Consider the following 26,015-nt stretch of genomic DNA (forward strand, 5'->3'; position numbering starts at 1 on the left):
TACTGACTGAATTTTTTTTTTTTAATTTATTTATGATAGTCACAGAGAGAGAGAGGCAGACACAGGCAGAGGGAGAAGCAGGCTCCATGCACCGAGAGCCCGATGTGGGATTCGATCCCGGGTCTCCAGGATCGCGCCCTGGGCCAAAGGCAGGTGCCAAACCACTGCGCCACCCAGGGATCCCTACTGACTGAATTCTGAATGTCAAATCTTCCAACATTTCTGGAATAAATCAACTTGGTTGGGAGGCATAATTCTTTTATGTATATTGTTAGTTTGAATCTCTTGATGTTTTGTTTAGGATTATTTACTTAGGATTATTATATAGATATAATAATGTCCTTTCACATTTTAGTATCATAGTTATACAACAGCCTCACTAAATGAGCTGGGGAGCATTTCTTTTTTGTTCTCAGGAGGAATTTGTATAAGGTTGGTGTTGTTTCTTTCTTAAATGTTTGGTACATTTGTTGGTAAAGTTATCTTCACCTGGAATTTTCTTCCTAGAAAGATTTTAAGTTACAGATCCTATTTCTTAGTAGGCATGTAATTATTAAGATTTTCTGGGGATCCCTGGGTGGCTCAGCAGTTTAGCGCCTGCCTTTGGCCTAGGGCGCGATCCTGGAGTCCCAGGATGGAGTCCCACGTCGGGCTCCCGGCATGGAGCCTGCTTCTCCCTCCTCCTGTGTCTCTGCCTCTCTCTCTCTGTGTCTATCATGAATAAATGAATAAATAAATCTTAAAAAAAAAAGATTTTCTATATTGTGTCAATTTGAATAAGCTACATTTTTCAGGAATCTGTCCATTTTACCTAAGTTTTAAAATTCATTGGTATAAATTTACTTTATTTTCTTAAAGTCTATAGGGTCTGATGTCTACATTTTTTAATACTACCATTGGTAATTTTTGTCTTATCTTGTTTATTTGGTAAATCTTACCTAGGATCCATCAATTTTATTACCCTTTTAAACGAGCACATTTTGGTATTACTACCTCTGTATTTTTTTCCTATTTTGTAACTAATATTCTTAACTTTTTATTTTATTCCATCTATTTTCTTTAGGTTTAAAGTACTGTCTATCCTTTTGTCAACCTTTTGAGATGGATGCTGATTTTCTGCCTCTCTTCTTTTCCAGTATATGTATTTAAAACTATAAATTTAAACACAGCTTTAGATACATCCCCCAAATGTTGTTGTTTTTTTCCCCCAAGTTTAAATCAATTTGTATTTAAGCACTGATTTTATTTTTATTTTATTTTTAAAGCTTTTATTTAGGGCAGCCTGGGTGGCTCAGCGGTTTAGCGCCGCCTTCAGTCCAGGGCCTGATCCTGGAGACCCGGGATTGAGTCCGACGTTGGGCTCCCTGCATGGAGCCTGCTTCTCCCTCTGCCTGTGTCTCTGGCACTCTAGATTTTATTTATTTATTCATGAGAGACACAGAGAGAGGCAGAGAGAGGCAGACTCAGGACATAAAGCCAAATACTTGATTAAAATTTTTGAAGAACTCTTTGTGGATGGCATCTCTTTTACTTAATTCGGACCATCCTGTTACTTTAAAGTCAAGTATAACTAAATTCCTCTCAGAAGACAGCAGAAGCTGTCAACCAGTGAGTATCTGCTGACATGGCCACAAGGTTCAGGCTCTAGCCCCAAGCCCAGTCCTGCCTGGTGTGCTGCCTGTCCTTAAACTTTAATATGCACTACTTTTCATTTTCATTCAGCTCAAAATATTTTCAAATTTTCAATGTGATTTCTTATTTGACTCATTGGTTATCAAGTATGTATATGCACATGTGTGTGTGTGTGTGTGTGTGTGTATACATACTTTTTTTTTTTTTTAAAGTAACCTCCAGGGACGCCTGGGTGGCTCAGCTGTTGAGCATTTGCCTTCAGCTCAGGTGTGATCCCGGGATCTGGGATTGAGTCCCACATCAGCCTCCTTGGAGGGAGCCTGCTTCTCCTTCTGCCTGTGTCTCTGCCTCTCTCTCTGTCTCTCATGAATAAATAAAATAAAATCTATAAATAAATAAAGTAAGTAAGTAAGTACATAAGTAGGTAAGTAAGCTCCAGCCCCAATGTAGGGTTTGAACTCATGACCCTGAGATTAAGAATCACCAACTGTTCCACCAACTGAGCCAGCCAGCCAGCAGAGCAGGTATCAAGTGTTTGTTTGTATGTATGTATATATGTGTATATAATATATATACTTTAAAGATTCACTTATTTTATTTTATTTTTTTAAATATTTTATTTTATTTTTTATTTATTTATGATAGTCATACAGAGAGAGAGAGAGAGAGAGAGAGAGAGAGGCAGAGACACAGGCAGAGAGAGAAGCAGGCTCCATGCACCAGGAGCCCGACGTGGGATTCGATCCCGGGTCTCCAGGATCACGCCCTGGGCCAAAGGCAGGCGCCAAACCGCTGCGCCACCCAGGGATCCCAGATTCACTTATTTTAGAGAGAGGGAAGGAGAGTGTGTGAGTGGGGGGAGGGGCAGAGGGAAGAGAATCTCAAGCAGACTCCCCGACTAAAGCTCAACTGGAGCTCGATCTCATGACCCATGAAATTATGACTTGAGCCAAAATCACAAATGGGACGCTTAACCAACTTAGCCACCCAGGCACCCCACATATATTTTTAAATCTCCTAAAATATAGGAGTGTTCTAGATTACCTTTTTATTATTGATTTGTATATTAACTATATATGGTCAAAGAACATATAGTAATTATGATTTTAAATATTAAATATTTTGACATCTGAAACTTGCTTTTAGCTCAGTACATGGTCAATTTTTGTAAATGTTATGTGTGTTTAAAAAGGTGTATTCTGGGCAGCCCCGGTGGCCCAGGATCGAGTCACACGTTGGGCTCCCTGCGTGGAGCCTGCTTCTCTCTCTGCCTGTGTGTCTGCCCCTCTCTCTGTGTGTCTCTCATGAATAAATAAATAAAAAGTCTTTAAAAAATAAAATAAAATAAAATATAAAATAAAATAAAATAAAATAAAATAAAATAAAATAATAAAAAGGTGTATTTCAGCACCTCTTGGATGCAGTGTTCTTTATATGTCCATTAGGTCAAGTTCATTAATTACATTGTAATCTTCTACAATGTTTCTAATTTTGTCTGCTTGTTCCATCAATTACTGAGAGATATTTGTTCATTTCTTCCACCATTGCTGTGAATATTTTTATTATACTGCTATTTTTTGTTTTATATATTATGAAGCCATATTATTAAGTCATTGCATACACACTTAAAATTATTACATCTTTTTTAAATTTTTTAAATTTTTTATTTTTATTATTAACTAATTTATTTATTGAGAGAGAGAGAGAAAGAGAGGCAGAGACAGGCAGAGGGAGAAGCAGGCTCCATGCAGGGAGCCCGACATGGGACTCGATCCTGGTCCTCCAGGATCACGCCCCGGGCTGCAGGCAGCGCTAAACCGCTGCGCCACCGGGGCTGCCGTAACATCTTTTTTTTTTTTTAATTTAATTTAATTTTTAAAAGATTTTAGTGTGGGTCTCTTGGTAATTCTCTAAGTAAATATTTTAAGGAAGGGATATCTGAAAAATGCTTATTTTCTCTTCACTCTTAAAGGTATTTCTGCTAGGTCTCCAGGTTACCAATTATCATCTTTCAGTGCTTTGAATATGTTATTCCATTTTTCTTGCTCCTACTGTCAGTTAAATTGATCTCTTTTGAAAGTAATCTCTTTTTTTCCCTGGCTGCTTTAAGATTTTTTTCTTTGTGGGATGCCTGGGTGGCTCACAGTTGAGTTGCCTTTGGCTCAGGGTGTGAATCTGGGTCTGGGGATCGAGTCCTACATCGGGCTCCCTGCAAAGAGCCTGCTTCTCCCCCTATCTATGTTTCTGCCTCTCTTGGTGTCTCTCAAGAATAAATAAATAAAATCTTAAAAAAAAAAAAAAAAAGGTTTTTTTCTTTGTCATCCGAAGCATTTTTACTATGTTGTGCTTAGGTGTTACTTCTTTTTCGTATTTATTCTACTTTGGTTTACAGAGCTTCTTCAATCTGTGGCTTAATGTCTTGTCAATTTTAGAAAATTATTAACCATTATCTCTTCAAATAGTGATTCTATCCCATTCTGTCTCTTCTGGGACTCCAAACACAAAGATGATAAGCCTATTACTGTATCTTCTGCTTCTTGGGCTTTTTTTCATATTTTATTTTTTCTATTGATTTCATTCTGAATTTCTTTTCCAAACTAATGTCTAGTTCATTTATTCTTTATTTAGCTTTACTGAATCTGTTAATTCATCTTTCACAATTTTAAAATTTATTTTACTTTTCATTCCTAGCATTTTCTTTCAGTGCTTATCAGCTCTGCTTTTATAATTCACAATTTCCTGCCAAAATTTTAAACCTAGTTTTTTATGTTCTTTTTTTTTTAATTTTTATTTATTTATGATAGTCACACAGAGAGAGAGAGGCAGAGACACAGGCAGAGGGAGAAGCAGGCTCCATGCACTGGGAGCCCGATGTGGGATCTGATCCCGGGTCTCCAGGATCGCGCCCTGGGCCAAAGGCAGGCGCCAAACCGCTGCGCCACCCAGGGATCCCAGTTTTTTACGTTCTTGAACATAGTATACATTGTTTAGGTTTGGTTTTCAGCATAGTTATTTTATTTTATGATGAAAGAGCTTATTTATTTATTTGACAGAGAATGCACAGGCAGAGGGAGCAGCAGGCAGAGGGAGAGGGAGAAGCAGATTCCCCGCTGAGCTGGGAGCCTGACATGGGGCTCGATGTCAGAACCCTGGCTGGGATCATGACCTGACCCAAAAGCAGATGCTTAACCCACTGAGCCACCCAGGTGCCTCAGCATAGTTATTTTAAAGTTCAGTCTGATAAAGCCAATGTCTGGAGAACCTAGCATCTGTTTTTTTTTTGTTGTTTTTTTTTTTCTGTTTCTGTTGGTTCTCATTTATGTTATATTTCCTCATAAGCCTTGTTATTTTTGGTTGTGAGTCACATATTATATTTGAAAGACTATTTGTAGTAATTTAAAGTTCTACATGATGTTATCTTAGTATAGAGAGGTTTACTTTTGCCAGGCATCTGGGCTACTTTATTTAAATTTCATGGATTAGGGCAGCCTGGGTGGCTCAGCGGTTTAGCAGTGCCTTCAGCCCAGGGCGTGATCCTGGAGACCAGGGATTGAGTCCCACATCAGGCTTCCTGAGTGGAGCCTGCTTCTCCCTCTGCTTGTGTCTCTGCCTCTCTCTCTCTGTCTCGAATGAACGAATGAATGAGTGAGTGAATGAATGAATGAATGAATAAATTTCATGGATTAAAATGATTTGAGGGTAAACTGTAGTCCCTTTCAGGGCTGTTCTGCTTCCAGTTCACCTTGACTCTTAAATAGATGCAACGTTCTGGAGTCCCAAGCCAAAGAGCAGAAACTTATCAGCATTCACATCATCCTTAGCGAGCCATGAAGCCCTAACTTTTTTTTAACCTAGACTCCATACCTAGCCTAACACTGGGCTTGAACTCACAACCCCAAGACCAAGAGCTGATCTGAGATCAAGAGTTGGATGCCGGGGATCCCTGGGTGGCGCAGCGGTTTGGCGCCTGCCTTTGGCCCACGGCGCGATCCTGGAGACCCGGGATCGAATCCCACATCGGGCTCCCGGTGCATGGAGCCTGCTTCTCCCTCTGCCTGTGTCTCTGCCTCTCTCTCTCTCACTGTGTGCCTATCATAAATAAAAATTAAAAAAAAAAAAAAAAAAAAAAAAAGAGTTGGATGCCCAACCAACTAAGACACCCAGATAATACAAGCCCTAATTTCTTAGCTTCTATCAAGAGGGCTGCTTAACCTCTTAGCCCCTTCTTTTGAAATTCATGAATATCTCCAGGAGAGAAATAGTTCCAAATTTTGGTTTTACCTCTCTGATTTATGCCTTCTTTCAAGTCTCTTGGTAATTATTTTACTTCATTAGCTTTCTGAATGCCTTTAAAGCAAATTTTAAAATACTGTGTCTAGCTTTTACAGTTATCTTAAGTCAGGATTGATTTAAACGATCTATTATAGCATTATTAAAGTAGAAATCTTTAGTTTATATCACTAAAATTGTATGTGGTTTTAGTGTAGCTTCAGAAAGGAATGGAATTAGAAGTATGTTCAATTCACCATCATAACCTAAAAGGTTATTCTTCATTTCCTTTCATAAAAAATTAAAAAGCACATATCAGCTTATGGCTACACACCCTGTAAAAAATGGGAGAGGATTCTATTCATTTACTTTTGCACTTAACAGAATATCTAATAAATTTTCCATATTAGCACCAAAAGCTCTACTCCATTCTCTTTTTAATAGTTGCCCTTCATATCACTCAATCTAACTCAAGAAATGTTTACTTACCATGCTCATTACACTACACTAGGCTTTAGGGCTCTCTTGGTGAGCAAAAACCAACTGTGTCCTAGCCCTTAGGGGGTTTATAGTTGAGTGGGAGTAAAATATATTAATCTTATATTAATATAAATAAATGCAAAATTACCATTCTAGTAAATGGTAAGGAGAGGGACATGGTGATATGACACAGCATGACAGGGGTATTAGATCTAGTCAGGGAGGTCAGAAAGGTCTTCCATGAGAATGTTATAATAAGCTGAACAAGAGCTAACTAGAAAAGAAGGAGGAAAAGGAGTCTTGCATAAGGAAAATAATGTTATGTATTGAATCTATCATATGGGTATGTCATACTTGAATTACCCACTTCTCCACTGAGGGACATTTAGATTATTTTGAATCTGTTGCTATTATGACAATATTTTAATATATATATTCCATATACAATTTTTGGCATAATTTTGTAAGCATATCTTTATGGTAATTAAGAATCCTTTCTTAGTGCATACAATTAGCATTCACAATAATTTCTATATGCACAAAGATTTTTTTTTTAATTTTTATTTATTTATGATAGTCACAGAGAGAGAGAGAGAGAGAGGCAGAGACACAGGCAGAGGGAGAAGCAGGCTCCATGCACCGGGAGCCCGATGTGGGATTCGATCCCGGGTCTCCAGGATCGCGCCCTGGGCCAAAGGCAGGCGCCAAACTGCTGCGCCACCCAGGGATCCCTGCACAAAGATTTTAATACAAATTCTATTACATCTATTTCTTACATATTTTATCTATCCCTAACTTAAATGCTTTTTTTGTTTTAATCTCCTCTTGTCTATACTATTTCCTCAAGAACTGGTTCCTTATAGTGATCTCCTATCTCATATATAAAGATACTCACAAGCTATGCTCCATCTGCTCTTCACCCTCATGTGGAATCTAAAACATAAGGATGTTTAGAACTCCTCTCTATCTGCCCAAAGTAAGCTAGGCTTTTTCCACTACATAGATGGTTTATCCTAACAGGTGAGTAAGTCACTTCAGCACAGAGCTTGGAAAATGAGACAGCCAGAGGTTTGAACTTAGGAGCCACCACCTTTCCAGAATCTTCTACATTCTCAGATAAATTAGGACCTATCTTTAAAATCAAACCTCCCACAACATACTAGACAAAAAAATACATGGCTACATATCTAACAAAATGTTACTATATAAAGATCCCTCACACAGCTAAGAAGAAGAAAGCAAAAAACAAACATGCACATAACCCAGTAAGAAAATGGGCAAAAGGAATGAATTGACGATTCACAAAAGAAAAATACATGTGGTCAATTAAAAAAACTGTTCATCAGTCATCATAAATATACAAATTAAAATTTTAAAAACACCAGACATAAAAATGGTAATAAACAGTATTGGAGAGTACACATGAACTATGCATCATACACAAAAAAATGTAATCTGGTATAGCCTTCCAAGAAGTTATCTGTATCTGATTTAAAATTGTAAATACTAATTAACACAGATATTCAATTTCTAGAAGTTTATCCTGTGAAAACAAGAAAATGTTATTCTCAATTTCTTAATGTTTCCCCCTTTCTTTCGTATCATGTATCAACATCTGACTTGCACTTATTTATTGTTTGTCTTCCCACCACTAGAATATAAACTTATTGCATGCAAGGACCTAAATAGTACTAATAGTAGGCATGTAATAAATATTGGTTATTGACAGAATGTGTAAAGATTTATCTGTAAGAATTTTCAAAACTGTACGGTTTTTAAAAAGTTAGAAAAAATCCAATATCCAACAGCAGGAGATTGATTAAAACAAATCATCAATAAAGACAACTAAGTAACTATTAAAAATTAGTCTATAAAAAAACTATAAATGTTTGTGATACTAATATATGACCTTTTTGTTAAAAAGGAAAAAGAGGGGGAAAATATATGCAAAGATAAAAAGGTCACCCAATATTACATTAGGATATGAACAGTCGCTATCTATAAGATGGTAGAATTATAGGTAACTTTTTTGTTATTTATGGTTTCCTGCATTTTTCAAATTTTATTTTTCTGTAATACACACAATTCTGTTTTTAACAAGACACAGAAAATTACTCAAAACAAACTAAAACCAAAGCTAAAATTTCTGTTTCTAGTTCAAATGAGAAAAAGGCAAGTTTACCTTCAATTTCATCATCAGAGATCAATTCATCGTCAGAACAGATGTTGAGAATGTTGACCAGCATCTCTGTGACTGTATGAGAAGACAAAATAACCCAGAATTTGTACAATTAGTAAGATAGTCTTTCTACAATGATGTGGATGTCTAAGTAAAATACATGTTAAATAAACAAAAATTATTTATCATAATGCTATTAAGAATAATTATAAAAAGTCACATTAAATCTAGACTTTCAGATTTATAAAGAATTTGGGGAAATTACTTGCTTCAGTAAAGGTCAGGTCTTTGAAGATTTGATTGCAGAATTACTTGGTTCCATGGAACTGCTGTCCAGAACCTTTTCCTCACTGATGTGTACACAAAAAGATTTCCTCCCATTTTACAAAGACAGATTTATTTTATATTTGCATAGCTTACTTGTATAGGTGCACAAATAAAATTTACAGGACAATATTTCCTATTTATATTTCTTTATCACTGAATAAATACTGAAGGAAAGGTGCGGTGATTTATGCTATTTTAACATCCTGGTCATAGCTGGATAGCTACTTTAAATTGATATTTATAATAAGATGAGCATAATTGACTAGAACTATAATTTAAAAACCAATTAAGTGCCACTCAAAAATCTTTGTCAAGAAGAAAATTAGAAAATATTTCTGATAACTTTATTATTCTTATTTTTATTATTTTTTTACTTCTATAAGTTTAAGAAAAACATTTCTGAATCAGGGGGCTCAGGCAAATATAAAAGTGTGTTCCATTACTAATTAAGACGATAATCCGGTTCTCTTACCTTTTTCCCCAACAAAAGGCAAAGACCAAGTGAAAACATCCATAAAGTTTGGAAGCCAGTAGGGGTGTGGAGAACAGTTAAACTGCCTGATATTCATGACATTGTTTTCATATTTTAACACAGCAGCTAAAAAGGAAAAGGCAGGAAAGTCTGGTACAGAAGAACACGACATGGCAACTGGTATGCTTTGTATAGCTGTGTACCTACTAAACAGAATTCATGAGCTTACTTTCCATTTGTAAATTCAGAACTCAGTATTTAAGAACAGATGGAAAATCTTAAAGCATTTTACACAGTTCATTCTTTTGAGAATTATCCCAATGAACAAAGTTACCTGAAGATCTCATATAATAAAAGTACAAAAGAAACTGAATTTTGAAACTTCAAAGGGTCACTGCACAGTAACTGTCTATAGAAATCTCAGGTTCCACATTAGAAAAATGTTGTCATAATTTCCCTTTATAGGACAAATGGTTACAATCACAGCTTTCTTTTGAAGACAAACATTTTTCATTAAGTGAACACAGCTCGTTTTGCTAGTCATTACCCAGAGCCAAAGACTTTATAAACTGTCTGGGAGCTTATAACATAGCAATTATCAATTCATAGAGGGGAATGCAGATGGTAAACCTGAACCAATTTACAAGGCTCAAAAGTAGATTAAATCATCTCTGCATATTATATAAAGGACTAAGAAATATCCACCTCTCCTATACAGAATCACTATATTGCTAGCACTGTATAAATGTTTAAATTAACCAGTTCATGTATTTGTATACATACTTTGGTACCAATTTTCTTTATATTTTAAGTTTTAAAATCCAATTTCTTAGACTTTACCATGAGCACAAGCACTGCAATGTTGTTGGCATTATTCTCTTTACTCTTACTGTGCTCAGCAGGGAGTCTATTTGAAGTAGTATTTATGTGATCATAAATAGAATCAGGTATTATGAAGTACTCCAGAAATGACAGGTATAGGTCATTTCCTAGTTTCTGTTTCTTTGCTTATTAAAGGATAGCCTCGTATGCTCAAAATTTAAGTTGCTGAGTGTCTAAAATGTACACCATGGATTATAAAGAAAACACATTAAAGTAGGATCTCCTGCTTTTTTTTTTTTTAATTTTTTTTTTAATTTTTATTTATTTATGATAGTCACAGAGAGACAGAGAGAGAGGCAGAGACATAGGCAGAGGGAGAAGCAGGCTCCATGCACCGGGAGCCTGATGTGGGATTTGATCCCGGGTCTCCAGGATCGCGCCCTGGGCCAAAGGCAGGCGCCAAACCGCTGCGCCACCCAGGGATCCCCTGGATCTCCTGCTCTTAAAAACCTAACACTGGATATGATATACATGTCCCATTATTTTCATATACATGTATTTTATTTAGGTTAGATGAATTTATAATTATTCAGCATTTCTCTCAATCTATACAGGAAAAAGAAGTGAGAAGTGGGTCTTTCTAGTGGGTGATTAGAAATGAGAGTATAAAAAATTGCTTTTGGGTATGTTCCCAGTAGACACAAAAAAATGAAAATAGAAATCTTTAAAAATCATGACTTAAGGATCTTTCACATAATCATTGGAACTAAGGAATACTTGTTGGTACCAATATGCAAGAAAGAAGAGCAACAGGAGAAGAAAGAGAGAAAGGAAAGGGGGAGAGGGCTGTCATTTTCAAGAAAGAGGTACTTGGATGGGGAGTAAATGAGTACCAGCAGATATTGTTTCAGATGCCACTGTGTTTTTCTTAAAAAAAGAAAAAAAAAGTTTGAGAAACAACCAAGGAAAATAAGAATGTTTAAAATAAAGTTACCAATTGTATCAGTCAACAGAAAACTCTGGTAGAATGACTATGAATTTAAAAGTTCACTAAAGGAATAATCAAGATCAAAACCAGGTTAGAAGGGGGCAGAAAATGAGCTAGGGTATTTAGTGAGTAAGTGAAGTGACTGCTATGTTGGGTGCCATGCTTCAGGTGAGCACACTGATAAATCCACTGTGCAGTCAACAGACACTCTTCCTAGAGAGGTTTAACAAGGGACAAGGGAACGTCTTCTCACAAATATAAGAGCTAGGGCCAGGAAGTGTCCTTGAAGAAGTGACCAATACAAGCAGTACATACCATTCATAATGGAAGAAATAAGAACAAAACTAAGTCTAACATATTGGGAATAGTAGGAAGAGGAAATAAGAAAGAATGGAGTTAGGGAGAAGCAGAGTGTTGCAGGATAGGTAAGACTCAGAAAAGAATGACGAGATGTAAAAAATTATACAGCTAAGAGAGAACTTTTTTTTTAATTTTTTTATTTATTTATGATAGTCATACAGAGAGAGAGAGAGAGAGAGGCAGAGACAGAGGCAGAGGCAGAGGGAGAAGCAGGCTCCATGCACAGGGAGCCCGACGTGGGATTTGATCCCGGGTCTCCAGGATCGCACCCTGGGCCAAAGGCAGGCGCCAAACCACTGCGCCACCCAGGGATCCCCGCTAAGAGAGAACTTAAAGAAGTTTTTTTTTTTTTTAAATGGATAGTAAGCCACTGAAGGACCCTGAGATGACTGATTCAAATCAGACTGAAGTGAGATGTGTCATTCCTCAGTTTCCCTTTAAAAAGGCTACATAGTTAGTATACTGTGGATTTCTTTTAAACTTGACTCCCCAGCTGCATATACAAGGTATGACTATAAAGTAATGAGACTTAAAAACCACCAACTACAAACACACCAGACCTTATATATGAGATGAGTATGGTCCTCCAATGTAATCACACTAGGTACAATAACAGTAAAATGTTATAGTATCATAGCAATTTCAGAGTTTGACAGATGCTTTTAATGTTTATTTTTATTGTTCCAACTTATCTTCAATAACCCTATTTTAAAGATACACTGAGGCTCAGAGAAGTTAAATGTCTTCTTAAATGTGAAATTGTCATGTTAACTGTGAATTTAAAAGTGAAGCAGGACTAGACTAGAATTTCTGATTCCTAGCTTAGTACTCTTTTCAATATACCTTGCTCCCTTACTGTATATTTAATCCAAAGATGCTGCCATTACTCAAAACATTTTTGGAACTCCTCTTTTGGAATCGCCTCCAAACCTATTTTATAAGCAACACAAGAAAAACCAGTCTCATTACCCTATAATCATACCTTGTTTCTGACCCCAAATGGTAGCATCTAGCTTGATCACTCACCTTATTCACCAGTCTTGACTCCGAATGACTTTTGGCTGTTCCAAAAATCAAATCCACCCTCAAAGGACGAAGATTTCCCATCACTGAGGATAATCAAAAGAATGTGTCGCAGACTCTGAAGGCAATGCCAAAAGAGGAGTTCCAAAAACGTTTTGAACAATGGCAGCATTGTTGGAATAAGCATATACCTTTCCAAGGTAACTACTGTGAAGGGACAATACTCACTTGGATATATATGTTCCAGCATGTTTGTAAGGAAGTTCTATTATTTTATAGTCATACTTTGTAAACGACAAAATAGTTACACAGAGGCATGTTACAGAGGATATTACAGAGGAATTTTGCCCTGATACTTACAAATTATGAATCATAAAAAATTTTTTAAAAAAAATTTCAGGGTACTTCGCTGGCTCCATCAGTAGAGTATGCAACTCTTGATCTCAGGGTCATGAGTTCAAGCCCTACATTGGGCATATGTAAAAGTAAAAAATTTCAATAGGATAAAGTATAAGAATGAGAATTTCTGGATTGCAAGCATGTTTATATTTAATCCTCTTTGTTTATTTTTTATTTTTTCCCTCTTTGTTTATATGGGAAACTGAGGCTTAGAAAAATTATGTGACTTATTTAAAGTCACACTATTGGTTTATGGTGGGGCTTGGACTAAAATGATTTTTCTGACTTGTTATACAGTATTCATTCTACCTCTATCATTCACAAAAAGCAAAAACAGCTTAATAATTTACAAACATTAAAATACCAGTGACATTTTATTGAGATACTGTTACAAATAAATTAAATTCACCAAAAGCAATAATTTATGATGACTATTCTAACATGAACCTGAAATAACTTCTTCTTATATACGTATTTTTAAAGATTTATTTTACAGAGAGAGGGAGAAAGAGTGGGGAGGAGGCACACAGACAGAATCTTCAAATAGACTCCCTGCTGAGCACAGAGCTCAATCCCACAACCCACGAGATCATGATCTGATCAGAAACCAAGAGCCACGGACTCAATGGACTAACTCAACCAACTGAGCCACCAGGCACCCCATTCTTCTTATATTTTGATTCAGGAGTATACATCAGACCTATTATGATCATTATTTATATTTACAAAAAGCCCAATAATCCTTAGGAAATGAAAACCAAGCAGTAGCCTAAATTCTAAGTTCCTTGGCCCTTGTTTCAATTAAGACCTCTTTTCTTATTTAAAATTTATATATATATATAAAATATATATACATACATATAATTAAACTAGAGCTCACATTTACTCACAAATTCAAATTCAAATATCACTGGACTCCTTTACCTTTATTATTATAGACATCTAGGTAATTGGGGGCAGAGAAAATTGTAATGAGTGATGGAAAGCCTGTCGTTTGGCTCTTCCTGTACATTCGATACCTGGAAGAGAGATAATAATCTGTCTTGATATTAAAGGCAAAAACTCGACCATGATAATTGGTATAGTTTTATTTTTTTATTATTATTATTTTTTGGTACAGTTTTAATATAACTTACCCAGCATCCTGGGCTTCATGGGCTCTGATTATTGATAACAAATTATTGTTCTGCAAAAATTCACAAACTGCAGGGTAACTGAAAAAGAAAATTAGAAAACATAAACCGAGAACTAAAACAATTGTCTTTTATTTTATTATTTTTAAAGATTTTATTTATTTATTTGAGAGAGAGAAAGAGCGAGCACAGAGGGAGAGAGAGAAGCAGACTCTCCACTGAGCATGGAGCCCGATGGGGGGCTCAATCCCAGGACCCGGAGATCATAACTTGAGCCGAAGGTAGACATAACTGATTGAGCCACCCAGGTACCCCTTATTTTTTATTATTTTTTTAAAGAATTTATTTATTTTTGAGAGAGCAAGAGAGCCCAAGCAAGGGTGCAGGGGAGGGGCAGAGGTAGAGGGAGGAGGGGCAGAGGGAGAATGGAAGCAGGCTCCCTGCTGAGCAGGACCTGACTCAGGGCTCAATCCCAGGACCCTGAGATCCTGACCTGAGCCGAAAGTAGATGCTTAACCAACTAAGTCATTTAAGTGCCCAAAACAATTGTTTTCTAACAGGAGGAAGGGGAAAAGTCAAGATGCTATAAGTTGAATTTGTTTCAAAATTATAGGTTTGATATATCAATAAACTTTTATTAATGGCTTAGCAATCATCACTGTTTTCCCACTTCACTAATATACCTCATTCCAGATCAAATATGCAGATAACAAACAACCTTAGGACAGAAAAAGAGCTTCCTTACCTTTTAATTTTTTTTGTCTTAACCCATAACATAACACCACCAAAACTTTTCTTGTCTTAATAATAATAATAAAAAAAAACCAGGGTAGTGTGTGTGAAAATGGGGGGGGGGGGAGGGAGAGAAAGAGAGAGAGTGAGAGAGAATCTCAAGTAGATTCTGTGTTGAGCATGGAGCTCAGTGGGTTGGAACTCATAACCCTGAGATCAAGACCTAGCCAAACTCAGGTGCCCCAGGTGCACTCTTGATTTTTGTTTAGGTTTCTTAAGATTCTTTCTCTCTATTAAAAAAAAAAAGAAAAAAGAAAAATCTGATAGGAAAAATTGAAGGATACTAAATTATCCTAGAATTAGTGTTAATTATTTACTTCATGTTTAAATCTTTATTTCTTATTATGCTCATTAGAAAAATCAATTACATTCACATGGTATAAAATGGAAACATACAAATGGTTATATAGTGAAATGCTTCCTTTTTTTTTAAGTTTATTTTTTAAAAATAATCTCTATACCCAACATGAGGCTCAAACTCACACCCCCAAGATCAAGAGGCAGCTGCATGCTCTTCTGATCTAGCCAGGTGCCCCTAAATGCCTCCTTCTTCTTACATCTATCTTCCAGCTACCTTAGAAGCAACCAATGTTCTCGGCTTCTTTGACTATCCTTTAAAAGATATTCTATAGGCATACCTTGGAGATGTTGTGGGTTCTGTTTCAGACCACCATAACAAAGCAAATATTGAAATAAAGCAGGTCAAATTAATTTTTTGGTTTCCCAAAATTTATTCCCATTATTTATGTCTAAAAAAATAATGTACATACCTTGCAATAAAATAAGGTATGCTTTTATTTTGTATACATATATAAAGAGTTTCTTTTCTTTTTTTTTTTTTTTTAATTAAAAAAAAAAAATAGCCTCGGAATCCCTGGGTGGCTCAGTGGTTCAGCACTGCCTTCAGCCCAGGGCGTAATCCTGGAGTCCTGGGATTGAGTCCCACATCGGGCTCCCTGCATGGAGCCTGCTTCTCCCTCTGCCTCTCTCTCTCTCTCTCTCTCTCTGTGTGTCTCTCATGAATAAATAAATAAAATCTTTTAAAAAAATAGCCTCATTGCATAATCTGGCACATTCCATTGTCTGAATGTACCACAAGGTATTTAACTACTCTTCTATTAACAATTAGGTTGTTTTAAATCTTTTATCATAGGGGTACCCTGTCCTGTGTGGCTCTATTGGTTAAACATCACAATCTTGATTTTAGGGTCTCAGGGTCATGAATTCAAGCCCCACGTTGGGCTCCTTGCTGGGCATGGAGCCTACTTAAAAAAAAATTGAGTTTTTATCATAAATAATACAGCAGTGAATAACCTCGTACCATTGACTCTTAAACAATGTGGGGATGCTGATTCTCCATGTAGTCAAAAAGCTGTGTTTAAAATTTTTCTTCTGTTAAACTTTTTTTAAGTAGGCTCCATGCCCAACATGGGGCCTAAATTCATGGCCCTGAGATCAAAAGTCACATGCTCTACTAACTGGGCCAGCCAGGCACTCCTCACGTATGTAACTTTTGACTCCCCCAAAACTTTACTGGCCTATTGACTAGAAGCCTTACCCTTAACAGTCAATTGATACATATTTTGTATCAACATTCTATGTTCTATCTATTATATGCTGTATTCTTACACTAAAGCAAGCTAGAAAAAAGAAAAACGTTATTAAGAAAATCATAAGGGGGACACCTGGGTGGCTCAGCCATTGAGTGGCTGCCTTTGGCCCAGGATGTGATTCTGGGGTCCTGGGATCGAGTCCCACATCGGGCTCCCTGCATGGAGCCTGTTTTTCCCTCTGCCTATGTCTCTGCCTCTCTGTGTGTCTCTCATGAATAAATAAATGAAATCTTAAAAAAGAAAATCATAAGAAAAAATAAATTTATAGTACTGTATTGTATTTGTATTTAAAAATCCATGTGTAAGTAGACCTGTTCAGTTCAAACACATATTGTTCAAAGGTCAACTGTACATATATTTTACACACTTCCACATAGTTGATTATTATTATTTGCATTAGCTATGTTCTATAAAGCTAACTTGTAAATACTGAGTTAGTTAAAACTGAACCACCACTCCTAGAGAAAATACATAGTTAGGGTCCTCTGATCCTCTGGTCACATTTTCATTAAGCAATCAATATATAACCTTGTTTTATGTGTGTCTCTGTGTAAGGATACCTTACTTAATAATATATACTGTTGGTTAATTAACATGGAACTCATGGACAACAATGCTGTAAGTCATTCCCAAATAAAGCTTATATAACATAAATGTATTTTTTAAAATGTATTTATTCATGAGAGACACAGAGAGAGAGAGAGAGAGAGAGAGAGAGAGACATAGAGAGAGAAGGAGGCACCCTGCAGAGAGCCTGATGGGGGACTTAATCCCCAGACCCAGGATCACGCCCTGAGCCAAGGGCAGATGGTCAACTGCTGAGACACTCAGGCATCCCAACATACACGTATTTTGTCTGTAAGACACATCACAGCCTTCTTACATGAATAAATACTCAATAGCATTTAAGCACTATGCTTAGGGGCCATTTTACCAACAAAAAAATGCGAAAAATATTGCACTAAATGGATCAGAAAAAGAATGGTCTTAAGCATGAAAGCAGAAACAAGAAGGCAGAGCAGCTCCTTGAGACCTCAGGAACACACATTAAGTAACATAAAGTAACATATTTTTCATCATTCTGCATGTGTACATGTCTGAATGACAGTGAAAGTGCTATGAGTGGGGACTTTACACTTATAAGTAATTCTTAGCAAGTAGACAAGTTTGCATATCGGAATTCATAAATACCAAGAATCAATTGTATAGCCACAGGACCACACGTTAGAAGTAGAACTTCTGGATTAAAGGCCTTTATAATAGAGAGATGCTGTCAGGTTCATCTCCAAAGAAATCATACCAGTTTATATTGAGCAAACAATAAAAAGACATTATGCTCTTTATTTTAACCAGTGTAAAGATTAGTAAAATTTAGGTAGTCAGTTGGCTGACTGTCCTTCTCCTGGTTTTGGCTCAAGTCATGATCTCAGGGTCATGGGACTGAGCCATACTCTGTGTGGGTTCCATGTTCTGTGGAGAGTCGGCTTGAGATTCTCCCTCAAACTCTGCCCCTCCCCCCACCCAATGTGCTCTCTTTCTCTCTCAAAATAAATAAATAAAATCTTAAATTTTTTTAAAAGAGAAGTAAAATCTAAATTATTTAGAAAGAACTAAAACAAGGTTGCTTAGAAGAATGTTAAAACTATGGCAGTAGTAAAGCTTTTTACTTTTTGTATGTGGATTTCACTTAATGGATATGTTATCTCATGCAATTAACAGAGATTTTTAGGGAACTAAATATATGCATTACTTGTCACAGTAAAATATTGGGATTAAAAAACTTTAGACTTCAAACCTCTATCTCCCTATTTTTGAATGGCAGAACACAATAAAAGCTCACATAGGAGATTTAAGACAACAGCCAACTTCCAGGAAATGTCCTGCACTTAGTTCACAATGTCCTATTCTTTTTATATCTTTGCCTATAGCAGTGGTTCCAAACACCGGAGAACTCTTTAAAAAAAAAAAAATAACCGGATTTTCCTGTCTCAGATCTACCTAATCAGAATCTCTGGGGGAAGAGCCAACAAATCTTTATTTTTAAAAAACTCATAGATAATAATCGAGATCGTTTAGAATCAGAAAACACTTAAGCACTGCAAGATGTTCTGTTCAATTATGTTCAGTACATCACACTTAGGTATTAATGAAGGTACTCCTATATATTATGGGAGCACATAATACCTATTAAAACATGAAAAACAAAATAAACACGTTTTCTACCTTCTATTAATCAAAAAATTAAACAAGTCTCTATACTACACAGAGATATAAAGTACTTAAAAATAATTTGATGATACATATTACAATTTCCTTTCTTAATTTTATAACTTTGGGGATTAGCTTACCTGTAAAAATAAGAGCACCCTCGGACAGTGTTGTGGGTATAGTGCTCCAAAGTCTTTTCATTGCCATAATCCTCTGAAGGATCGGACCAAAGCAGGTCACACACTGGCCCAAAGGCTGGAGGTTCTTTAAATCTGTCTAACTAAAAGACACACAAAAGCCAAAAGAAGAAAAATCATGAAAGCAAAAGAGCTTTTGGAAACTGGTATGGGTCAAAAAACAAAACAAAACAAAACCCTCCTACCCACAAGAATGTATTAGGAGAAAAGCCCCTTAGAGGAGTTTTCCTTTAGGAAGAAAATGAGCATTTAACAAATCTGGATACATATTTATTATTTTTTTGAAATAAATTTTTATAAATATCCCTGGCATCTAACCATACTGTAGAAAAGGACTCCTTTACATCCTAGTCTTAAAAGCAGAACTCATTTAATTCAAATGTGAAATCAACCATTATAGAGATATACTATTATTGAGAAAGACTATGTAAAATTCACTTCAACTGCCTAGGTGAGCTAACATTACCATCAGACCAGGAAAGGTTTTACAATGGTTCTGTTCACTGTTTACCTCATTCCAAAGGAGATTTCTAGTTTTGTTTGTTTTTTTCTTTTTTTTAAGTTTTTTTTTTTTAATTTTTATTTATTTATGATAGTCAGAGAGAGAGAGAGAGAGAGAGGCAGAGACATAGGCAGAGGGAGAAGCAGGCTCCATGCACCGGGAGCCCGACGTGGGATTCGATCCCGGGTCTCCAGGATCGTGCCCTGGGCCAAAGGCAGGCGCTAAACCGCTGCGCCACCCAGGGATCCCCTCTAGTTTTATTTTGTAAAGAACTTTCATCCTTTCCCTTCTATGCAGTGCAGGCATTTCAATGTAAGTTATTAATTTAAGCTTTTAGTCATTGCTGCTTTGGTTAGTAGCATGAAAACCAAGACAAACCCAGTAACTAAAAGAGTTGAAGACTTCTAAATGAAAGGGGAGGTTTTTAATACAATTGATTCAGAATTGCAAAATTCAAGACTTACAATGTAAAGGAGAAAGTCGGTTATTTTAAAGATCATAAGGCAGCAGAAATATAGGCACACCCTCTTACCCCGAGGAGAGTAACTTTAATTCAGAGAAAAGTTTTATAAACAAAAAAAAATCTTTAATTTCAGTACCTATATGAGACAGGTACAATACAAAGGTAGAGAAAAGATGATGATAATGTAGGACAAAAGAAGTAAAAAAAGATTGATCATCTTTATAGAAAATCCTGAAAATAATAATCATTAACTCATGCAAGTGTAGCAGTTAAACTCTATCATCTAAAATGTCAAAGCCAGGATCCCTGGGTGGCTCAGCGGTTTAGCGCCCACCTCCAGCCCAGGGCATGATCCTAGAGTCCTGGGATCGAGTACCGCATCAGGCTCCCTTCGTGAAGCCTGCTTCTCCCTCTGACTGTGTCTCTGCCTCTCTCTCTCTCTCTTTCTCTGTGTGTCCCTCATGAATACACAAATAAAATCTTTAAAAAATAAAAAAATAATAAAATAAAATGCCAAAGCCAATGAATTTGAGAGCTGGAAGTTCACAGACTATCCATTCTAACTTCCTCATTTCCCAGAGAAGAAAATGTAACTAAGAGTTAACCTTGATTTGGTCAAGGTTACACAATTAATTGCAGAACAGGGGAAGCCTGATTTCCTTCCTTTCGTAATGCTACATAATTTAAAATTTTAGGGCTATACTCAAAATAGGTTATGTTTCCAGTTGATGAAAGTACAGATTTCACTAAAATTTACAGAAATTTTCTGGAAGACATTTAGCAAAATGTTAATAGTAGTCCTCTCCCAATAATGAGGTCACAGATGATTTCCATTCTCTTACTTTTGATTATCTGCATTTAAAATTTTTCAGCAATAGAGGCATATAGTTGACTACAATAAAAAAACTGAAAAAATATATATTCCATGAGGCTAATGAAAGGTTACTTACTTTCTTAATGTCATCTAAACTAGTAATTTCAGGTGACATCCCTCCATGTACACACAGAAACTGCTGGTTTAAGAGGGCAGCAAGAGGAAGACAGTCAAATGTCTCCATACATGCATCATATACCTCTTCAGAATATTTAATTCGACCTATAAAAAAAGAAAAACAGTCAAAAGAAGAAAAGCTAAATTTATCATATATGAATAAGAATATTGGGCAGAAAATTATGAAGCTAGTTCAAAGTCATTTATTTCAGGCAAATTTGAAAACACAATCATCTTTATAAAAATATTCTTGAAAAGTTGTAAACAAAATCTAAAAGGTAAACAAAATCTTCTCTAAAGACAAATATGACCCTGGATTAACCTTCTAGTCCTGTTGTCCTGGAAACCTGTTAAGGTGAATGTCAGCTGTGTTATTAGGCAACATTTCTTATGGTAAAAATTACTCAATTACCTGATAGGCAGCTATAGCTTTGGACTTTTGAGTGCAATGATGACTCAAGGTAGGTCCCTCTGGGACCCTGGAATCTATACCAACCAAGCTTTATGGGAGATACTGGCAACTGTGCTACATGAGGCTTCTAAGCCACAGTGGCTCCCTGATCTGCCCAATGTGGATTTTGTTTCCCTGCACCTGGGATTGTGACTTGGAGGGGATGGTGAAAGGCAGAAAACGTCTGGACTGCTATGAAAAGGAATGAAAAGGAATGAAAAGGAATGCCTGGTGTTGTCCCCCTTCCTGGACCATATCCTTCTTAAGTAGATGAATGCCAATATGGCCCATGGTAGTCTTGTAAGCCTAAATGTTTATTGGGTCTAAAAAGATTCCCTGGAGGTACTGAACATATATTAATGGAAACTGAAGTGTTAAGAGTAATCAATAAAATGTCAATAATCTTTTGCTCATGATCTTTAAGGTCTTTAAGCAAATTTTGTCCTAATTATATTCTGTATAAAAATGTTCATCTTAAATTGTATTTTGGGGTTAAAGAACAAAGAAACACTCCGGTGGGCAGAGGGTGGGGTCTCTACAATTATCCAGAAAATATGTCATTAAGTAACAGGTGGAAAACTGACAGAGATAAACCAAGAAACAGACTCTTAACTATAGAGAACAAACTGATGATGACCAGAGGAGAGGTGAGTGGGGGGGATGGATGAAACAGGTGATGGGGATTAAGGGTACACTTATCATGATGAGCACTAAGTAACATATAGAGTTGCTGAATCACATATTGTACATGTGAAACTAATATAAAACTACATGTTACCTATACTGGAATTAAAAATTAATAAAAATTTTTAAAAACCAGGAGGTTATAAATCAAATTAAGCAAAACAGAAGTAAATGTTATATTAACACATGACCAAAATAGTTTACAAAATGTTATTTTCTTAAAGTATATGGATAGGTATATAAACACCAACACTTATCTCCTGAGGGGTTAGACTGAAGATGATATCTATATTCTTCTTTGGCTTAGTTTATTTGTGTTTTCTCTGATGAGATATATTAACTTTCTATAATAATATATATTATCATATTACCTTTATTATTGAATTTGTTGAAGGCTCACAGTGTATCTGGGTTAAGTGTTCCTCACAGGGACGCCTGGGTGGCTCAGTGGTTGAGCGTCTGCCTTTGGCCCAGGGTGTGATCCTGGAGTCCCGGGATTGAGTCCCCATCGGGCTCCCTGCATGAAGCCTGGTTCTCCTCTCTCTGCCTGTGTCTCTGCCTTTCTCTCTGTGTCTCTCATGAATAAATAAATAAATAAAATCTTAAAAAAAAAAAAGTGTTCCTCACAGCACAGTGGTCAAGAGAACAATCTGGAACCTGACTGCCTGGATCTGAACCTTGTTTTACTAGCTATGCTACTCAGCACAGATGACTTAGCTCCCTATGCTTTGATGTCCTCATCCATAAAATAGGCATAATAACAATACATGCCTACATTACAAGGCTGCTGTGAAGATTAAATGAATTCATATATGTAAAATGCTTTGAATAATGTCTGGCACACAGTAGGTACTATGTAAGTATTAACTAATATAATTACCTTATTTTATCTTCACAGAAACCCTATGAAACAAGTACTATTACTATCTTCATTAAAAAGCTAAAGAAATTGGGTCTACTTGCCAGATGTTGGGCTGGAAACTGAACCTATTCATGCTCTTAAAACCAGGCAGTTCTCTTCCCAATCATTATTTCAAATTAAATATTTAATAGGAGAATCTAAATAGCCAAACATATAATTCCCAAAGGTTAATTAAATTACTTGACTCAGTGTTTTATTTTCATGACAAATTTTAAGCTACATTCCATAAGACAATCATTTCCATAATAAAGGAAAAACGTACCTCAATCACAGGATCACACTGATGATACAAGTTCTAACCAGTATCAACACTACAATATTAACAAAGTTTCAACAATATTCTTTAAAAGTAATTTTGTGGTTTTTTTTAAGATTTTATTTATTTATTCATGAGAAAAACAGAGAGAGAGAGAGAGAGAGGCAGAGAGAGACACAGGCAGAGAAGAAGCAGGCTCCATGCAGGAAGCCTGACACAGAACTCGATACCAGGTCTCCAGTATCACACCCTGGGCTAAAGGCGGCGCTAAACCGCTAAACCGCTGAGCCATCCGGGCTGCCCTATAAGTAATTTTGAGAGTCAACACTATTTGCAAGAAACCCTGACCTGGTCTAGCCACTGATTATATACTTATCTTCATTTACATTTGCTTTCATTATTTAAAAAAAGATTTACATTTACATGGTTAAAAAATACAAAAGCTATAAAAGGCTATACAGAGCCTCCTACAAACCTCTACTCCTGCCACCCCCCCCCACCCCCCCCCCCGCAGGCAACCAGTATTTCTAGTTTTCTGGAGATCTTTACAAAGATACCCTATGCATACACATGCACATATTTATTCTCTTTTCAAAACATCCTTTTGTTTTTCACATAAATGGTAGTTTATATACACTGTTTTACACTTGCTTTTTGTACTTAACATATTTTGGAGATCATGCCACATCTTTATATGAAGAGTTTGTAATTATTTTTTATGCTTGTTTCATTCTAATGCTGCATCTGAAATGTGAATAAATCTTGGAACAAGCACACAAATACTTTATGGCTAGTAGTTCACTTTATGGATATACCACAATTTAACCACACCAATCTCTTAGTACTACAAATAATACTATAATTAATGACAAGCAATACTTATTTTAAAAAAATAAACCTGTCATTACAGTACTGTTTTCATTAGCAAAATTACAAGAGGAGTTTCCAGAACTTGTCAGTAAGCTATTTAATTAAATATCAAAAAATGGCTTATGGAAACAACAATTAATTTACTTTAGAAATTGCTATGAGATGGAATCATAAAAGCATTAGGTTCACTTTTCAAGTATATAACAATAAAACAATGCTTTTGCAACCATAAATGATATGTCAAAAGTTAACTTCTATTTTTCTTTGCTACTCAAATTATCTCTGGGTTTGAAAGGAATGTTTTTTAAAAACTGTAATGTAAAGCAACTTAAGAATTGATGTAAGAAAAAAAAAAGAAAAAAACCAATCTTCACCTGCGATCCTTAGAAATAGTCACAAGACTGCAGCTGCACACTCAGAAACTAAGCATCATTTAGCAGTAATTGTAAGGTGCTGATTCTAAAAGCCACAATGGCCCTTTAAGAGAGACAGTTTATCAGTGAAAACATCCATGCAAAGCAGCACACATAATCTTTGTTCATAAGAATAAAATGCGAAAGTGTATTTATGTGCTTGTTCCAAGATTTATCCACATTTCATATGCAGTATTTGACTGAAACTGGAGTATCTCTATAGATAAGAAAAAAAGAAAGAAACCTGGTTTGACAAATTAAAGCATGTGAAAAGCAAATAAAAACCTAAGATAAGAAATTCTGTGTAAAATGAAATACTTAAAAAATTTTCTCCCAATGTTGTATTGTTTCGTCTTCTAAAAATAGTCTGAACCAATTTATACTAGTCAAAAAAAGAACTCTGAGCAAACAGAGGAAGGATTGGATAAAATATTACCTAAAAAAACCTGACCCTTAATTCAGAACAGAGGCATTCATAGGCAGCTTTCTTATGACTTATTTTTTGCTACATACTGATCATTCCAGAACCTTTGTTAATGGCTTGATACGCATTATTTAATTTTCCCAGGTAAAGAAAAGAGAAGTGTAATGAGTAATATCCCCATATTTGGTTTATAAAAACAATGCAAAATATTTCCAATTTTTACTATTTGGTGAAGCGGTTCTCAAATGACAAATTGTAGATACTTTCAAAGCCTCTAGACCAGCGGCATGCAGCACAATTACCTGCAGAGCTTTAAAAAAGCCTCTTAAGTGCTTGGGGCCCATTCAGGTGATTCTAAATTACCAGTTAAAAATTTTATTGTAATAGTTGTACATGGTAGTTATAAAAATAACTCTAGCAATACCACAGGCAGATATAAAATTAAAAATACAAGTTACGCTGACCCAACTCCCCACAGGTAATAACTATTATACATTTCTTCTAAACATTATATATTTTTAATTTACAAAGGAGATGGCATTATATATGTTCTGCAAATGGGATCCTGTCACCTAACAATATATTTGAACGTCTCTCCATATCAGTACATGTAGGCCCACCTTGATCTTTCAATAGCTGCCTAGTATTCCATTCTTTAAAATGTATTCTCACTTATTTAAGTAGTCCTTCATTTATATTCAAATTCTTTTTTTGTTGTTTTCCTTTTTTGCTATTACAATTAATACTATAATTGTTATCATACATCCTTATACATGCATAACCTATTATCTTTGTGAGTATAGTAAGCAGAATTCTAAAATGAACAGCAATGACCTACAGCAGTGAGTGTGGAATTTGTGGCTATGTTGAGAGTCCTATGACTACATATCATTACAGCAAAAGGGAGATTCTGCTAGGTGGACCTGACCTAATCAAGTGAGCTTTTGAAAAGCAAAGGGTTGGGATGCCTGGGTAGCTCAGCGGTTGAGGTCTACCTTTGGCTCAGGGCATAATCCTGAGTCTGAGGATAGTCTCACCTAGGGCTCCCTGTAAAGAGCCCCTGCTGCTTCCTCTGTCTATGTCTCTTCCTCTCTCTCTCTCATGAATAAATAAATAAAATCTGTAAGAAAGAAAAAAAGAAAAGG

The 26,015-nt window shown here is 36.0% G+C and overlaps 1 protein-coding gene across 5 annotated transcripts in view; it reads right to left on the reverse strand.

Moving 5' to 3' along the window:
- Positions 1 to 26,015, reverse strand: part of PPP3CC (protein phosphatase 3 catalytic subunit gamma) — a 110,496-nt gene that overhangs the window by 20,141 nt on the left and 64,340 nt on the right. For all 5 annotated transcript variants that reach the window (XM_077868878.1, XM_077868880.1, XM_077868881.1 and 2 more), the window contains 6 exons: positions 20,810 to 20,955; positions 18,838 to 18,977; positions 14,088 to 14,165; positions 13,876 to 13,970; positions 9,360 to 9,485; positions 8,564 to 8,635 (listed from right to left, as the gene is read on the reverse strand). In XM_077868878.1, the coding sequence (XP_077725004.1) occupies positions 8,564 to 8,635; positions 9,360 to 9,485; positions 13,876 to 13,970; positions 14,088 to 14,165; positions 18,838 to 18,977; positions 20,810 to 20,955 (657 nt within the window). The remainder of the gene's footprint in view (positions 1 to 8,563; positions 8,636 to 9,359; positions 9,486 to 13,875; positions 13,971 to 14,087; positions 14,166 to 18,837; positions 18,978 to 20,809; positions 20,956 to 26,015) is intronic.

The sequence above is a fragment of the Canis aureus genome, chromosome 24 (assembly GCF_053574225.1).
Source record: "Canis aureus isolate CA01 chromosome 24, VMU_Caureus_v.1.0, whole genome shotgun sequence".
Lineage (NCBI taxonomy): Eukaryota > Metazoa > Chordata > Mammalia > Carnivora > Canidae > Canis > Canis aureus.